Genomic DNA, 18833 nt, shown 5'->3' on the forward strand with positions numbered 1-18833 from the left:
TTGAGGGTTCATAAATAACGTCACAAGTCGAAAATCAAAAATCTAGCTCCTACAAGTTGTGAGCATTTTTAAAAGCTTCAAAAGGAGCCTTAAAGCAAAGCTTTTTATTGAGTTTTGAAAAAGTTATTAAAGTTCTTAGTTTTTCAACTTTGAACCGGTTTTTGAACCGTTTAAACCGATTGAACCGGTTCAAAGTAGTATCAATAGATAGCATTTTGGATGTCAATTCCAACGATATATAACATGTCTATACTATCTGTTATAGTTTAAGAGTTATAGCATCATCAAGTTGATAATGCAATTGCGACATTTTGCCCGAGAATCAAACATGTTCTCTAATTTTTTTCGGATCCCTTGCCATAATTTATTATAGATTATTGATATTAAATGCGCTGTCATTAATAAAAGAAGTAATATTTGGAATCTTAGTCTACCTGTTTCTCTAACTCTCCGTCAATGAGTCACAACAGTCAATGAAAGATGGAAAGAGAGATGGAAAAAAATTTAAATATTTATGATGAAATTATTCAAATTGGTAACAATTAATTGATTGTAATTTTCATCTTGTTTTCCTTTTTAATAAATATTTTTTTTGAATTAATACCACAGCGGAAGAAGAATTGAATGCATTTGGTCGGTCGATAATCTCACCAAGAGGCATAAAGAAAGAAAGAAAATAACTCTCATCTTATTTTTATACATATGTATGAGCCTGACTCGTGAAAATTATATAAAAGATCAACGCATTCGATCAACTTTTACTTTTCATTTTTATTTTTATCGAAATGAAAACAAAAATATGAAAATAAAGGTAAAGCCGTGGTAATAACAGCTTGTATAGACACGCCGAAATAAATGACACAACGAAAAAGTAAAGGAAATTCCTTTTGTTTAATCTGTTTCTGGTTAAAAAAATATGAAAAAAATTAAAGTAAAGCATATGCAGAAAGTTTTCTACTAATAAACTTGTAAGTAAGTAAGTACATGTGTGCCATGTCTCCCCATCTTCATAAATTAACATTCATGAATGCAACACACTTTTTTTTGTGTGCCTCATTGTACATATGAGTTGATATGATGGTCAATAGTGCATTTTTGAAAGCGACACAAACTATAAATTTATGAAAATATCTATAGCTGTAAATGGATAATTTATGACAAGAAATAATTCTCATATTTTTTGTCCCATTTGATTTCTATACGTGTTTCAAAGCTATATATTAGATACTTATCTGTGCTGAGATGATCTAAGATTCAAGTGAGATCATTGTTTATTACGTTTCTAAACTTGTTGATGACATTGCAATGATTTTGTCAAGTTTGATAGCGATGTTAACTTTGTTTTTAATTGATATGAGCGATTTTGCTTATCTTTCTACTGATTGAATTGTCAGAATATGAAAATTTGCTTAATTACAATTATTGACGCTATAACGTTCATTTGAGATTTGAATATTATTTACTGTGTATAGTTTGAAACCCCTTTTTATACAAAAGTTCAGTATTAATTTGAACTTCGAAGAATAAACATCACAGACCAAAATATTCCCGCCAAAAAATTTGAATATAATTTTTTATCAAAGCTTTCTATGAAAAACTTGGGAAATTTCCATTACGACTCAATTAAAGCCATATAAAATAAGAGAATACAATCCATTCTTCGTATCACACATAAAATAAACAATTGATGTGCAAAGAAAACAATTTCAATGTTTAACTTCACTATTTAATTAAAGTCACAGAAGTGTATTCATATTTGTTTAATTGTTAAAATTAATTCAGCAATCTACGTGAGAATTCGCTTTAAATTAGGCGCAAAAATGACAACGTCGACCAAATGTCTATAAGCAAAAATACTTAAATAAATATTTAAAATGTAAAAAAGAAATGATTAAAGTGAAAGAAATATAAAAAATTGAAGTTTAATGAATAGCATTGCACATGGCACAACTACTTAAAACTCGCCACATTCCACAATGAATTGCAATATTTTTTTTATAATGAAAAATTATTTATTAAATTGAAAATTGAAAGAGATTTCTTCAATAGATTAAGATTAAAAAGCTTTTCTATCAATTGAGTGACTTAGTCAGTCACAAAATTTATTTCTATGTATATGTTGCGCTTTTCGCATCGAAAACAAAGTGCATTAAACGAACATCGGTTAAGGTGTATTTCGTCATGTCATTACACCGTACATTATTATTGATGCGATAATTCCAAACCGACAAATATGTTCGAAAATGTGATTTTTATTCATGCAAGAAGTAACATTTGAACGATTCTTACGAAATCGAACAAAAAAAGCAACATACAAAAATACAATTTTTCGTATTCATATTTGTTTGACTATGCGAATGTTTATTGTTTAGCGGTTCCATGCCAGTTGTGTGTTTTGTTTTATGATTTGATCTTTTGGGGAAGGGACTTATCAGCATTAAACATCTAACATTTGTACAACGTCTCTATTATTGTCAAAATCTTCATTTTGAGTAATTATTTAGACTTAATCTTGGATAGATCTTCAAATTATGTGATGACATGTAGCATAAATTAATCAACTAACATAATTTTTCAATCGATTACGTAGGCTTAGTGCGGAACCTCTACTTATTTTATGTCTTTCTTCCTTCATGTTTTGTTATGAAGCAAGTGCGCGCACAAAAATCAAGTGAGTAAGTAAGTTGGGCACGGTATTTAGTGAGAGAGCAAAGCACCATGCCATGCCATGCCATTTCAATGAAACAACAAAATAAAATTTCGGAATCTATTCACAAATTAAATAAAAAATTAACTTTACGGAATTTTAATGATTTTTTTTGTTTTTTGTTACAGTGAAAAGAGCTGCTTTTAGAAAAAAGGCGCACTTTGAAGGTCTCACAGCTAGTAAATTGCATAGTGACACATTTAAACATTGACTGAATTTAATGATTATGACTTCTCTTCTAGCTCGCAACGTTAGTTAGTTCTTTATGGTAATAATTCTTTGTATACATGCAATTTTTTTTTTAATATTTTACATAAGGGAGTTGAGTATGACATGTATGGTATTGTGTATATGTGTGGTAATATTATAAATTAATTAAACCTATTGAATTTATTATGATCATATGTAGATTAATGCACAGTTACATAAAATTATTTTTAATTTTTCTTCTTTTCTTCTGTTTTAATTTAATTTTATAATCTAAGTAACCTAAGTGAAATTTTCTGGTATCTTCCAATTTTAATTAGAGAAAATTACAGACTGAGCATTAAAGTATCATACACAATCGATATTGTTATTATAATATTATATTACACATACATTATGCTATATCAAAATATACTTTTGCTTTCAATTCACAACTTGATGCAATTAGCGATCGTAATAAGTGTATAATTGAAGAAATAAGAAGAATGTTGAACAAAAATTAGCTCGAGAGTTGATGCTGCGATCAGATTGAATGGATTTTTAGCGCATTTTACGTAGTTCTTATGGGAAATTCTAAATTATAAAGTTATTGTTTACATTTAATCCTAACGACTTTTAAAAATTAAACAAATAATATTTTGCAAAATTTCTTCCACTTCAAAAAGTATTTCCCAAATTTCTCTTTATTTAACCATTTTCCTAATCAAACAACCACTTAATTTATTTCAAAAGAATGGCACAAGCAAGCCATGTCAACTTTAAGCTTTCTAACCAGCCCATTTAACAAACAATTGTGTCCACAATTTTCAAGAAAAATGCAGTGTCTCATTTGCTCAACAAAAAAGTGCGCTAAAAGTATGTTATAATAGCAACAATGGTATGTTTGAGCATGATGCCTATAACTCTTATGATGTTGCCCATGACTTCACATATGAGTGAATGAATGAAAATGAAAAGAAAAGTAAAGAGAGAGAATTTATGTTTTTTCAAATGAAACTGAAAACATAAATAAAGGAAAGGAAAAAAAATAAACAGCACAGTGATAGACAGCAGTAAATCACAGCACCAAGTTCAACAACCAAGCTTGCTAAATTGAATTGAAGGCTTAAGCTGATGGATATTTACGCAGTAGGCAAAGACATTAATAGAAGGGCTACAAACTGTGATGTACATGAAAATTATGCAAAAAAATATTCAATTACAAGTTTATTTGCAGATTTCAACATAATCAATTCGCAGAATCGTGTACCACATGTAGCTTCCTAGATAAATTGAGTATCATGACTTATGTAGCATTCAAAAATCGTGCATTTTATGCGACATTTATCGCGCGTCTCGACATTGATTGTCACTAACCTTTGTGGTCGATCGTATGTTTAAGGAAGGAACATAATGAAGAGCTTAACATCCCCCTTTACTAACAATAGGAATTGTTAAACGATTAATTAATTTTTTCGTGTCTTGTTTCAATTCTTAAATCATCAATTCATCCGTCTTCAATTACATAAAATTGCGCTTTATTATTTTCACACATCAATTGCTGTGTGGAATGGAACTCCAATAAAAAAAAAATTATAATTTGTTCCAACGTTTACAACTTTTATGGATTCCTGAACTAAAACTTGTGTCTTAATTGTGTTATAATATTATATTGTTGTGGTAAGTGCGGTTATCTCTCTTGCTCACTACCAAAATATATTTATAGACATGAAATACATTTTTTTTTTTTGTTCAACAAACAAAATTCACTGGAATGGAACAAACAGATCAAGTTCATCAGATGATAATGATCATGATGGCTATTAACATAATAATAAAGATGAAAGCGTTTTCTCTTCACTGTATATAAATCTCATGAGAGATGATGTGATTGACTTCATGATATACATTTTATCATCATTATTGTGAAAATGTAGAAAAAGTCTGGTGTACCACAGCATCGGTCCATAATTTTCGATTTCTAGCATGTTTTTTTTTGCGAAATAATTGCGCGTGTACATTCAATTTTTACAGACAGCATGTCTTAATTTATGAGAAATTTAAGAATATTGCTGGTATTTTGGGGTTTTAAGCTAATTAATGCCATCATGGAAATGAAGCGTTACTGAAGAATCAATCAAGCTTATTGCCTGACTTATGGAATTTAATGAGAAAGGATGTTTTTGAGGTTATATTTTATTTCTGTATTTCATGAATAACAATTCAATTTTTAAGAGACCTAGCCATAGACGAATTGGAGTGACTTGAATAGGCATCCGAATTGAACAAGAACTTTCCTTTAACCATTTCCGCTTTTTTGCTGCTAATTTGAGGTTAGTTTTTTTCAAATTTTAGAAATCCGTTAAAAATGGAAAATTACTTTACGACACTTTCTTGACTGCTAAATAAGGAGAGAGATGATGATCGCTTTAATAAGCGTGAATCTGTATAGAGAGCAGTAATAATGCAGTGGTGGCATAATAATAAATTACATATAACAGATAATATATGCAAGTATCAACTCATGTGACTCAATAATCATGTCCATTCAATTTTTACTTTTTATGTTGCGATACAATCATCGTATGATATGGACAATACAGCTGGCTAAGTTTGATAAATGAATACGTGGTACTATTATTCCAATTTAATTGAAGTCCATAAAGAAATTTTACTGCTACATATCAATGAATTGCTATTTAATATGCTCACAAGTCAATGAATTTTCACACAATATTTTCACTATACATGTTTTTCAACATTTTTTTTAAATATGTGGATTGAAATATGAGGAGAAAAATAAAACTATTCATTAATTACTGCAGTTCATGTGGAAAAAAATTAATTACATTTAATGTGCATGTGTAAATATTTAATAGTTATTGGAAAAATATTTTTAATTTTTTTTTTTGTTTTATGTTTCTAAATGCAGTTTTATTTTAAATTGGAAAATCGTCTAAATTGATTGAGAAAAGTGATTTTTAATTCCTTTTAATTTCAAAATTTTTGAAATAAATATTTTGATTGATGGGCCCTTTTTGAAATCAAATTTCAGACTCGAAATAATGAATAGAAAGTTCGACTGTCTAAAGCTATAATTTTCTGCATTATCTGTCTTTGTTTTCTAATGTTTTACTGATTTTTTTTATTGTCTTATTGATTTCTGCGGCTGCAAATGATCGTTTTGTATTATTTTGATGAATTACAAGATTTATTGACTGAAAGTATTCAAAGCTCACTTGATTTAACAAGTTCAATCAACATTTTCTTTGAGTACTGATTATTTTTCTTAAAATATCAACCTGAAGCGAATTGAAAGCATTTTAACGTGAAATTTAATCTGTAACTATGTTTTTGATAAGATCCAGTTCAGGTTAATTTTATTTTTATGCAAATTTATCCTATTTTATGAAATGCTTTGATGTTTACCTCTTTATATACCTTTTCCGTAACGCATTCCTTAATAATAGAAGCCTGCCTAATCGTTGGAATATTGTAATATTATTTAATCTGAGTTTGTTTGGGAAAATTTCTTTAAATTTAAATCCAATTGTTTTGAAGATCAAATCAGTTCAAAAAATTACAATCCCTAAAGTTCAAAAATTTAACGAAGAAATTTCAAAACCATTTTGACAGTTAAGATCTGAGTTTTAGTAAAAATCTAAATTATAACAATTAAAATAGTTAAAATTATCAAATTCCATGCTATTAGCAGTCAATGTCCTTCTAAAACATTAATAATAATGTCCAAGTTCTTAGAAATCTAGCCAAAACAAACAAATTATGCTTTTTTAACCTGTAATAAAATTTAAATGCCTCATTTGACATCTGTTTAATATGATACTAAAATAGTCATTTACGGTATATCGGTTTGTATTTGACAAGTAATTGGACACCGTCATAATAAATCCCATAGCATTTGAATCTATAATGATGAGCTTTATTTGAGTAATGTATCGTAAAAAATGTTTGAATTATTTTTCGTAAAGTCATGAATATTCATGAGAAGTCATTAAAATTTTTAAATGATCCGTGACAAGCGTTAACCTTTCGTCCTTTGGTAAATGATTTTACAATGTATCTATTTGAAGAAGCATCGGAATTTATGCAATATTTCGGTCAATAATTCGGCCATCGACTAATTTATCCTTCAAAGGTATTTTTAAGGCAACCAATTCTCACGTCTATATTTAAAATACCTCGAACATGTAGCATAAGTCAGTGCAGCATTACGAAAAATAACAAATTTGTCTTGAAATGAACATTGACATAACGTAAAAATTTATATTTTTAATAAATTTTATTTCACGCTTTTCATGCTTATAATTCGTTCGGTCTTTTGTGGTTTTCTTAATCACACACAGCAGTGCAGCAAGTAATTTTTGAAAAATATTCTTGATTTAAATAAAAGAGATAAGCTTTTGTTGCTTTTTAATGATGATGAATATGTAGAAGAATTAACAAGACTGAATAATCAACAATGTTGGTATAATTCTCATTCTGCATATATATCGAGATGCTGATTACTGCTTCTCTCGTTCTTTGTCTCACGGCACATTAGAATTGGCATGTCAAATACGATTATAATGGTATGTGATGAATCAAATTTCAAATCAGTTGTCAATTTTATGTTTTGGACTTAAACTTGAAATTAAATTAAAGGCAACAGCATGTCGGCATGAAGTCTCATGGTAAAAAATGTCTATTATGTAGATATGTATCATGTGTACAACAGTAAGCACAACATGGTGAAAAGAAAAATAGAGAGAGTGTGTGACTCTTTAATAGATCGCATTATATCATAAATGTATCAATTACTCAAACAGATGATCTAATGAATATTTATTGAAGAAATTAAATAATTTACACGTAAGTGTCGAGTATTGCTGTTAATGCGTCGTTTGTTATTATTTTACTTCCAGCTACAGTTGTAATAATCTTTTGAAGATGATGAAACGCTTTGGTTTTAAAAGCATTGAATTCAATTTTATTCAAATGATTAATTTTACATAACCTCAAACATTTTAAAATTGTACAGTTTGATTCTTATCCTTCATAAATAATAAAAGTCACCAGACAGACAATCGACCGTAACAATATTAACAGTAATTTGCGGACAACTGTGACAAATAGCAATAAAAATTATTTTAATGTCATGTTATCATCAAATTGTTTTTATTCATAACTGTTGTTACTATATGTCACTAAAACAGTATTTCCCTTCTCATTAGCTTTATTACAAGGTCAAATAAATTCTGTCGTTACAAATATATCAAAACCTTATATTCTATATGAGAACATACGTGGCTAGAATAATGAGAAATATACACGATTTCTGGTTGGTATTTCCTAAGTAAACATGGCGATTTTAGATGCCAGATATGTTGAGAATTATTTTGAAGTCTCAATGAGATCATAAGATTAATTATTATTGATCATTTTTACAACCTGCAATGGAGATTTACTTTAATTTTAGTATGTAAAGCAATTTGTTGAGAACAAAGGGAATTATTAAAATTGTTTAATATGGATCTATGTCGAGATTTGGCATATTTTTGTGCCAAAATTAATGACTGGAACTGAGTAAACATATTACGAATTAATATTGATGGCGAAAAATACCGAATTGAAAAATTTTCCGCAATGTAATTTTCACCTAGTTTCAAGGTTTTTTGATGTTGAATGGAAAGTTCACGAATTTAACCTTTATTGAATGTCGAAAGTTAAGAATTTACTGAAATATATGAGCGGTAGTGTTGAAATGAACGAAAAGTTGCAATAATTTTAAAAAATTGACTTTATCTAAGTAGCAAAATCAGTTTTATTTGTTCATTTTCTGTCATTTTGGGAAAAATTGAACATTTTTCAATTGTGTCATCTTGGAATTTGGGAAGTTGAAAGTCACTTCAGAATTTGTTCATCTCAGAACAATTTAATTACCTCAGAAATGCATTATTATTGAAAAATTCCTAGAAATTTTAGTCATCTCAGAACTATCTAGTCATCTCAGAACTTTCTAATCACCTCAGGAATGCATTCCTAGTATACAAATTCGTTCATCTCAAAATGATTTCATCTTCTCGGAAGTAAAATTTGACAAAATTATTCAAATTCACACAAATAACTCAATGCTATCTGCTTTAATAAAAGCGACATTTTCAGCTTAATTTACTCATTAGCTGAGTCACGTCAATAAGGTTCAACATTCGAATTCCAAAAGAACTTTCACCGAAATTCAAACAAACAGAAACAAAACAAAGCAGCAAAAATTGACGGAAAATAATTCAAATTCAAAATAAAACAATCGTCGATTGTTAAAAAATGATAAGGTAATATAATTACAGCCAAAATTCATAATGAGATAAGAATGTGCGACACAAAGTTTGGATGTATATAAAATAAGGTTGTAAAATTAATTTGAAGAGAAAATTTCAGCGAAACAAGAAATCGTTAAATAAATATAATAGCTTATGCAAACTTATAGTTTTAAGAGATGACACCACATATAATAAAAGAAATATTAAAAGTGAAATTTCTCTCGATGTCTCTAAAAGTCAAGAGTTAAGACTCAGAAAGAAAGAAAATAACAGGGAAGCGAAGATGTTTATGCACTCGTAGCGGGTGAAATTGCTAATCATCATTATTTAATTTCATAACATACTTAATAAGTCTAACTAACTGCACATAGCTTTAACATGAAGGTTAAACATAATTATCGGTCGTCGTCTAGTGGAAAGTTATTTCTTTATTTATATTTTTTTGTGGAATGCGTTAAACAATTGCGTGTCATAAACGACACACATAATTCTGCGCAATATGAGATTGAGCTTCGGCAATAATATTTTGTTGTGGCTTGTTCCAACAGCATATGATCACGAATTACTATTTTGCTTAAATGTTTAATGTGTTAATATTTTCGGTAGTGTTGCGCATTTCATAAGCCTTAAAATAATGTCTGTGATTCGCATACTGAGTAGGATAATTCAAAGAAAATGGACAGAAATATGCGGTAGAGTTGTGATAGGCAACCTGTGTGCTGTGGTACACAAATGCGTCCCTAAAATATTTTGGGATTGTCAAGAACCTTATACCGTGTGAGGTTTTGGTCGAGGCTTTCTACTAAAGTGCTGCCCGAATAATGAAAGGTTGCTCACCACTGCCGTAGAGCAAGAAGAAGCGGATAAAATTTGTTTTATCACCCATGACGATTCAATTGACAGTTCTGGCTGTATTTTCTTTCCACAGTCAATATCTTGATAAATTAATCGACAATCTTTTCTTCTTTATTGTCTGCAATCTTTCATTTTTTGATCTTTTAGCATTTTCTCCTAAATATTTTCTAATTTATGCATAAACTGCATGTCTATCCTCATTAAATCAAACACCTGATCAATATCTTTTGATTCATAGTCGAGAAATCAATTAACAAACTCGAAAATGTTCAAATTAAATAGGGCGAAATGTAAATTGAAGTAAATGAGTAGAAGAAGGTGATAACCAGATTTGATTCCTCCAATCAATAAATGGACATAATTATGCGTGTCAGTCATTGAACCGTTAAAACTGTTGCTACCCATAATTTCGTTTTTTGTATTTTGTTTTTATCTCTTTTTCATGGAAATACGATAAGTATGCTTTGAAATGTCGCTGACCTAAGCATGCTTTGAAATTGAATGATAAGTGAATGTTTTGATTACAATAATAACGTATTTTTAGAAATTTGAATCTTATTAAGATTATGTAGCTTTCTCATGGATCTACATTAGTGACAAAGATTGTCCAACCGCGTGAATTTTCATACAATAAAGCACTTTAAAGTTTAATTGAATTATAGAAAATGTAAAGTCCTAACAGTGAAGTGAATCACATAAAAATGATTAGAAATGATTGCTGACATCAAAACTTTCGAAAATCAGGAATTAATTTGATCCTCATTTCATAGAAAATTGACTTAGGATTTGCAGATATAAAGTAAATAAAAAATGCCTCAAAGCAGGTAAACAGTTTGACAAGAATATATCAATAAAATAGATTTTAATATAGCTTATCTAAAAAAGCACCAGCCGTGTTGAGTGGTTTACATACTCTCAAAAAAATAATTGAGCATTTGCACAGTCAGTCATGAAAAGTAAAAACTTGAATTTCATTCCATCATACCACAGGCTAACGACTATTACCCACTCATACGTCTCCTCATCGAGAAATTTCCATAGAAATGAGCTTGTATATTTCATTAACATTACTTTAGCAGCTTGTCCCATTCACAATATTATGAGTATTAGGCTTTGAGAGGACATAATGACATTATGATGTTAATTGATGATTGAAAAAGAGTAAGAAACTGGAGGAAAGAGAGGAAAGCAAACAGAAGGAGGCAGAAAAAGAGAAATTTACCGGAACACGAGGAACTAATGAATTTACATGAATAGACGACACACAGCTGTGTATAGGTGGACAAATCTTTTTCGTTTTGTGATATCGATTCATTTAATTTACATATTGTTTTAATAAACAGAATTCTCTTCACAAAAATGCACTTAAATCACCACATTAGATACATTCAAGTGATATCATCATCAGCTATTAACACATCGATGAGAAAATTTTACAATGCGCGAGACGCAAAGCAGCGGAAAATGTTAGAAAAAGAAGAAGTAATGTAAAAAAAGTCAAAAGTGTCACCCACCTTTTTGATGCTTTAAGAAATATTTTTTGTAAATCCACCATGCTAGCACTCCCAACAAGGCAATAACAGCGATTGTGCCAAATATGGCACTAACTATACTACCACCGCCGTAGCACTCCATAGGTCTCTTATGTTTCTCTTAATCTTTCCTTTATCGTCTTGTGCTGCTTCAATTTTGTTTCACTTCTTCAGTCTCTATTTATACTTTTTTTCTAAAGAATTTCGTTCCTACTATTTTTATTGCTGATATTTTATCTCGGTGCTGTAAATGACTAAAATTTATACATTTATGAATATGCCTTGCAGCTATTTTCTGTCGAATGGCATCCAACAACAATCCAGCAGCAGCAACAGATCTGTAAAAAAAGAAGTTCAAAAGAAAGGAGAGAGGTAAGAGTATGTCTGTTAAGAAATGTATGTTAAGTTGACTAAGTTTGTGCTTTAGGAAGCATATAAAGAAATCATTGCGAATATTTTGACAATCACTTGACACTTCGTCGTAATAGAAAACTAGCGACTTTAATGTCCAATTTAAAGTTGTTGTGGAGAAATTTTCTTTCTTTCCATTTTTTACACACTAATTAAGTAAAGTACAATATGTGACTTCATAAAAAAAGTTTATTAATGAAGCGAATTTATAGTTGCGTAACGTATTGGATGGACTTTATCTATGGTGTGTTTTTTTATAAATTTGCAAATTAGTAAATATTGAGCTTAAATTACAGCGTGCTGTTTAGCTGTAAAACCTTTATGGCAAAACACATTTTGTGCAATAAAAAACAAAGTTTCTAATCTCATTTTGTGAATCGAATGTTCAATTATGCATAAATTAATCAAATTTCATCAGATTGACTTTTATTGCCGATGAAATTTTATTTATCGTGTTTAACGTTCATTTTAAATTTGAAAATTTTATCACGCGAACCCTATAAATGTCATTGATTGTATGGTTCTAGAATTTAAATAATTTATTACCGTTATTAATTTTTCAATTAATCAACTTAAATTATATTTGACCTATAAGTGTCGAATTGTGAATTATTTATTGCTAAGCAAACAAATAAAAACCTGATGAGGACTTTGAATTATAGATCATGTGATGTACTTGAATATTTTATTATGTTCTTTCAATCCTGTTTTATATTAATCATGCAAATATTTCTTTGTAGGATCTAATTTTTGTTACTTTAGTATAATTAATACAACAAGGCAATGTAGTACAAAGGAAATTAAAGACGCAACTAATTTATTCTAAGTAATTGCCACTGTATACTCAGTTTTTTTTTTTTCTCTGTTTACTCTTCTTAACCTTCTTGATGTTTAGCCGTGAATACAATGTACTGATTGTTATAATCCATAAAACAAACAGAAACTTATCTCGTACGTAAATATGAGCATTAAGATGTTAGGAAATGCAGTTTATGAATCGAAAAAATGGAAATGTAGACGAAAAAGATTAGAAAGTTTCTTTTTTGTCAAAGGCAGACTTAATTTATGTATCGGAATGAAACTGTCGTAAAACCTACAACAAGTTATAGGACAAAATATGCATAAAATAATAAAAATGACCAAGTCAAGCACATTACTCGTATTAAACGCAGCACGAAGAATTCTTATATTTCAACTCATCTTATTTCTCACACGATACGAATACATGTGCCTATATAGAAGAAATATTTCTCGGGAACAAGCCAGCATATTTTTCTCGTTACATCATAAGCATTTAGCGCGCCAAGATCGATTTCCTAACAAAACAAGATTTCGTGAAATATCACATATATGAGATGCAATTTTGTGTTTTTTCCAGCCTTTTTATTTCTCTTCCTCAACTCTTTCATCTTACCTCGGTAGCTTAATATTATTTCTAAATGGTAATTTAAATTTTTTGTGCAAATTTAACGGCACTACTGCCTTTGTTTGCTTAAAAATTTTGTCTTGATGACTGGGTGGATCCATTAGATCTTATTGGGATTGTGAGGTCGCTAAAACGTCAAATCATTTTTTAACTGTAATGTATTCTACTTCTAATGCTTTGTTGACAAATATTTTGAAGATAATTGTTTGTTTATTAAAAAGCAACAGATTTACGCCCACTTTGTCTTGTAGAATTTTGTGTTATTTGATTCTTCTTGTTACTTAAATGAAGCTTAAAACTGCTTAAAATCTCAATTTAAAGTCAATGAGGTTATTTTTGGAATTTTATTGGAATTCTCGCATCATTTAAAGAGATGCAAAGATTTTGAATTTTTTAGAACCGTTAAATTTTATTTTTGATAGTTTATCTAGTAAATAACATAAGAATCAGATCATTTAACTCAAAGCTATTAATTTCAAAGTTTATTGATCGGAAAATCTCAATAACCATCAATGTAATTAGGTAAGATAAAAAAAATATCAGGAATTTTTCATTACTTTTTCGCTTCAATTAACAACAAAGATGCAGAAAATTTAAATTACAAAAAAACCGTTAAATTAACAATTATAATGCTTACGTAAATCAATTTCCGAGATAAAAACAGAGATAGTGTAAAGGCAAAAAGACATTAAAGTGTTTCATCGTTAATGACTTTTTAACTACTGCTCATTGTTATTGGACAAATCATTAAGTACATTTCACTTTTATATACTTTTCATTAAAAAATCTCACATATGATTCGGAGGGAATAAAAATAATGGATATGAAACCTTATGAAAAATTTCCATTTTACCTCATTTATCGGGCACTTATACATTTTATTATTGATTATGCTCAATATTGTGTATATTCTTATTTTATTGGAATATTGTGTCTGCTTGTGTTTTTTTAAATGTTTTTCCGGCAAAATATGTATGAAAATAAAGCAAAAAAAAATAAGTTAAGGTATGTACATATGTACAGTTTGTGGAGAAAGTAAATTAAATAAAAAATCATAAATAACGAAAAAATATAAAGAAAATTTCTTTCTTTTCCCATTTTTTTCGAGGTTCGTTGAAGCAAATTAATTAGAAAAGAGCTAGCTTAAAGTCTAGAGGCAGGCAAATATTAAATATCAGGTTGTAATTAGATAAGAGAAGAAACAATTTTTTGAACTGCAGTCTCCAGGCTGCTGTTGGATGTTTTTAGTGCATAACTAACTGATATTATCAAGACAGGCTTGTGGTGTTGATAGACTCACTTAGTGAAAACACAGAAGATAAAAACTAAATGATTAATCATACGACCCGTGTAATATGGAATATCCAAAAAATATGTAAGCATCAGGGTTAGCCAAATGATAAATTTATTCTTTAATATTTTTAATTATTTCCACTCCAATTTTCATCTCGTGCTAGGCATTGCCCATCTTATTTCTCTTTGTCGAAATACACGCGCCAAGATGAGAAAAAATAATTTTTTTAAATGTTTTATGAGGCTCTATTTGCATTTTAATTCCAAAATAAGTTTGCGTCTCTTTTTTTTGTTGAACATTTTGTTTTAATTAACTAAAGCCATATCTTTTTAATTAATTTTTTTGAATGCTATTCAATTCAATCACATAAAACACAATCATTTGTAATGTCTAGGGGTTTATTTTGGTGACTTGTTGGGTAATTGGACAGGTTTTAAGATTTTTGTAATTTTAAAATTCAATTTTTGAGTTTTGTAACGGATTAAATTTGAATTTTGTAACAGATTACTTTTGCATTTTGTAACCGATTGAATTTGAATTTGAATTTTGTAACGAATTTGATTTGAATTAGAATTTTTGAAAACCTTACAATTTCTTATTCAGAACAATACAATTCCTTTTTCAAAACCATACAACATAAATTTCAGTAAACATTTGAAATGCTTTGAAATTTGAATGAATTTTAAATCCCTTGAATTCCCTCTTTGTGTCACAAAACCATACAAATGCATTTTAAACAATTGAGCAGTTTTGAACAATCAAATGATTATTCCAGACTTGGCAAGTGTCCTCAAAATAAGAAAACAAATAAAATACTTGAAGATGTCGAAAAAAAAAATCCACAATAATTGAATTGTTTAAAGCACAGACAAATTAACATCATTTCAGTTAATTACTTCCAACCACCAAAAAATTCTTTATTCTATGTCTCTCATTCTCCTCATCATTAAGCACCAATATTTTGAGATTTTTTTTTATTTTGAATCCTTTTTTATTGTTCTTCTTTTTTTTATGATTCAAACAAGAGAAAAGAAACAATTTTTAAAGTCAATTCTTTTTCTTTGAACATGCTACACGGCTACACGTCAAATTTCGTAGATTGATGAAGCATCAAATGATTGTTATTTTTTTTATATTCTTTCTTCATTCATGTAAAAAAGTACATAATGTTATTAATGGATATCCAGAGAAGAAATAAAAATAAAAATTTCAGGCATTCCTGTATATTGTATCTCCTGTATATGTGTATATAAAATTTTTAATTTAAAAAACGAGCCCCATTCTAAACCCGTTTGTTATGTACGGGAGATGAAAAAAATTTCTTTTACAACAACAATATAATAATAATAATAATCAGTTCCTTCAATCGTCACAGGAATTTACACATGCAAGAATTTAAAACGTTATATACCTTTAAATATTTTGATCTTTTCTTGTTCCTTTCTCACACTTTTTTTTTTGTTATTTTTTTAATTTTGTGCACAAAATTGGTTAAAGATATTCACGAAACATAAATGACCATTAAATGTGTGTAATTTATTCAAGGAAAAGTGTTATCAACATTCTTTTTTTTTTGCGTTTATTAAACAATCTCTTGCTGTTGTTTTTGCAAAAGCTCAAATATGTAATCACGGAATCTTATTTTTCTTATATACACTGACTGACTGTCTCTTTCTCCGATTCTAAAATATACACACTTGCTTGTTAAATTATCCAAAATAGTCGACACTTAATGCTGCTTTTTATTTTTTTCGCAAAAGCAATTTTTACCTCCAACGAACGTCCGATGTGGATAGCGATTGGAATGAAACTGAACTCAACTCAAACTCAACATATGAAAGCAGAGACTGAGAAAAAATATTTATTATTTTTTTTATTCAACTGATACCTATGAGCGGCACAAGAATGTATTTTACGTTTATCTGTGATTGTGTTTGAAACCTGTTGATTCAAAATTTACCTGTTGTTGATGTTTTTCAGGGTTGTTGCGTGACTTGAATTATTTTATGTATGTTGGTGGTGTTGAGGATGATGAGCTTTAAGCTTTAATAATTGGATTTTTTGGGATGTATCATAATTAATTAAATTGCACTTGACCTTTTGAATCTCTCAGGAATGCAGTGACTTGAAGTTATTGGAAGTTGTTGAGATTTGAGAGAAAATGTTGTTAATATTTCATCATCCACAGATAGAATCAGGAATGGAATTAATTGAATATTAATATGAAATATTCCAGTATAGTCACTTGAAATAGTTAGAGCAATTTTGAAGGTTTTAAGCAGTTTTACTTCTATTGATTTAGGTGTACTTTATTAAAATAGTATCACAAGATGAAGCTGTTCCTTTCAGACAAGTGCGTCTTAAAAATGTGTGTCGCATGCTGTCTGCTGTTAATGCTTAATTGATAAGCTATGAGTCACGATTCAGAATATTCTCCTCATTTCCTCTCCTCTTGTCACATGCCTTTAGTGTCACTTCTTGAAATCAATACTGGCGTTGACATAATCTGTAACAAGTCAGCGAATCCATTTGGATTATTTATAGATAATTTATAGCATATATATTTATTTTTTTGATTTAACGTGTCTTAGACGAGTACGTAAAACAACATAATACACGTTCATTCAGTCTATACATTTAACTTTTCTTATAATAAATATCCCAAAGTGAGACACTTCCATCAATTGATCCAATAGCTGATAAGTTTGATTTGAAATTGTCTATTTGTGTATTTGAAAATGCAATATCTGAAATTTCACTGCGATGATTCCTTAAAGTTGCCAATTTTCTTAATGATTTCCATGAAACTATGTCCACAACGCCATCGCATGATCCAACAAAGAGACATTTCTTATCAGAACGAATCTTTAATGAGCTAACGCCAGCAACTTTTTTACCTTCGTTGTGTTGTAGTTCAATGCTCTCAGCATCTCGTTGCTGTAATTCTAAATTCATTCTGTTAATTCCAAAAACATGAATTTTATGAATTGTTGGTGACGACACAACTCCACGATTTGTACTTGAATCATAATCAACATTACAAATAGGAAAATCATATTTAATAAAATGAATTTCTCTAAACTCTTTTAGATCCCATAACACCAAGTGTCCAGATTCATAGCCAGCAAGTAAATATGACGAATCAGTCGAAAAATTTAGTTCCCTCATACACATAATTTGACCTGTTTCTTCAGAAGTGAAAGATAATTTATGGATAGGAACAGTGGAGATGTTTTGAACATCAAAAACATTAATATCAGATGAATCATTTGGTGTAAGTAATATATCCTTCTCGCCATTAAGTCTAATTGATCTTGCAAATCCAGTATGATTTGTTTGTATTTCAGTATTTATCACATATCCATTCTTTTGTAAGTCATAAACTTTAACGATTCCAGCTCGATCCTGACAAATCAGACTTTCGGTATTTGATGAAATAAAAACGATTGGACTTGAGCTTGCCTTTAGTTCGTAATTCGATCGAAGTGACTGAATAAATTAAAATAATTATTATTTTTAGAAATCATGCGAAAAAAGAAATGTCATCAAAACTTACAGATAAACAAAATACTTTGATTTTGCCACTTGCACATCCGGTTAATAGCTGCTGGCTGAGAAAGTCGAGGGAATGTACTGGATCTTGCACTTTTAGGTGGAAGGAAGGATCTGGTTGGAGCATATTTACTAACAAAATTAAATAAAACTTCTAAATTATGTTGCAAAAAAAATAACAAATAGGGTAAAAAATTTTGATTCCGACTGCATATTCATCTAGTTTCTAATCCTCAAAAAATATTATTGACGGCTTAGCTGGATCTTTGTTGACATCCAGGAGACCAAATGTAAACAAATTTTAAGGAAATTTTCTTATAAGAAATTGATAAATAGCTTAACAGGAATCAAAACTGTAAACTTTAATACAATTATATTACTTGGCTTCATGGCTGTAAATTGTGTATTTCACTGGATACAATAGAATTAACAAAATTTCACAAAGAATCTAATTCAACGAAGGGTATTCAACTAAACTTTTTGTAAACAAATGAGGGCATGCTTGAAAACTACCGTTAATTCAAAATCTTAACGAAACATTAACAATTTCCCA

General features: G+C 29.2%; 2 protein-coding genes across 3 annotated transcripts in view; both read right to left on the minus strand.

The window, feature by feature from the left end:
- LOC139094070 (uncharacterized) overlaps positions 1-16545 on the minus strand; it is a 31164-nt gene extending 14619 nt beyond the window's left edge. Inside the window, exons 1-2 of one of the 2 annotated variants that reach the window (XM_070644981.1) lie at positions 16140-16545; positions 11580-11935 (exon numbers count right to left, since the gene is read on the minus strand). In XM_070644981.1, the coding sequence (XP_070501082.1) occupies positions 11580-11700 (121 nt within the window). In that variant the 5' untranslated portion in view covers positions 11701-11935; positions 16140-16545. The remainder of the gene's footprint in view (positions 1-11579; positions 11936-16139) is intronic. The other variant, XM_070644990.1, reaches the window with a different exon arrangement.
- Positions 16546-17273: 728 nt separating this feature from the next.
- On the minus strand, positions 17274-18476 carry LOC139094326 (guanine nucleotide-binding protein subunit beta-like protein 1). The gene is made up of 2 exons (XM_070645359.1): positions 18285-18476; positions 17274-18217 (listed from the first exon to the last, which is right to left on the minus strand). Exons 1-2 carry the CDS (start codon positions 18405-18407, stop codon positions 17366-17368), a joined length of 975 nt encoding a protein of 324 aa, XP_070501460.1. The 5' UTR covers positions 18408-18476; the 3' UTR covers positions 17274-17365.
- Between the last annotated feature and the right edge of the window lie 357 nt (positions 18477-18833).

The sequence above is a fragment of the Chironomus tepperi genome, unplaced genomic scaffold, assembly GCF_022539635.2.
Source record: "Chironomus tepperi strain 1889 unplaced genomic scaffold, CSIRO-AGI_Ctep_v1 contig_33, whole genome shotgun sequence".
Lineage (NCBI taxonomy): Eukaryota > Metazoa > Arthropoda > Insecta > Diptera > Chironomidae > Chironomus > Chironomus tepperi.

What these genes read in the sequence shown, in the direction of transcription:
- LOC139094326 (XM_070645359.1), bottom strand. Translation starts at nt 18,407, where the DNA reads ATGCTCCAACCAGATCCTTCCTTCCACCTAAAAGTGCAAGATCCAGTA. An exon ending in TCAAAGTATTTTGTTTATCT is followed by an intron (nt 18,218 to 18,284) that starts GTAAGTTTTGAT and finishes TAATTTATTCAG; the next exon opens with TCACTTCGATCGAATTACGA.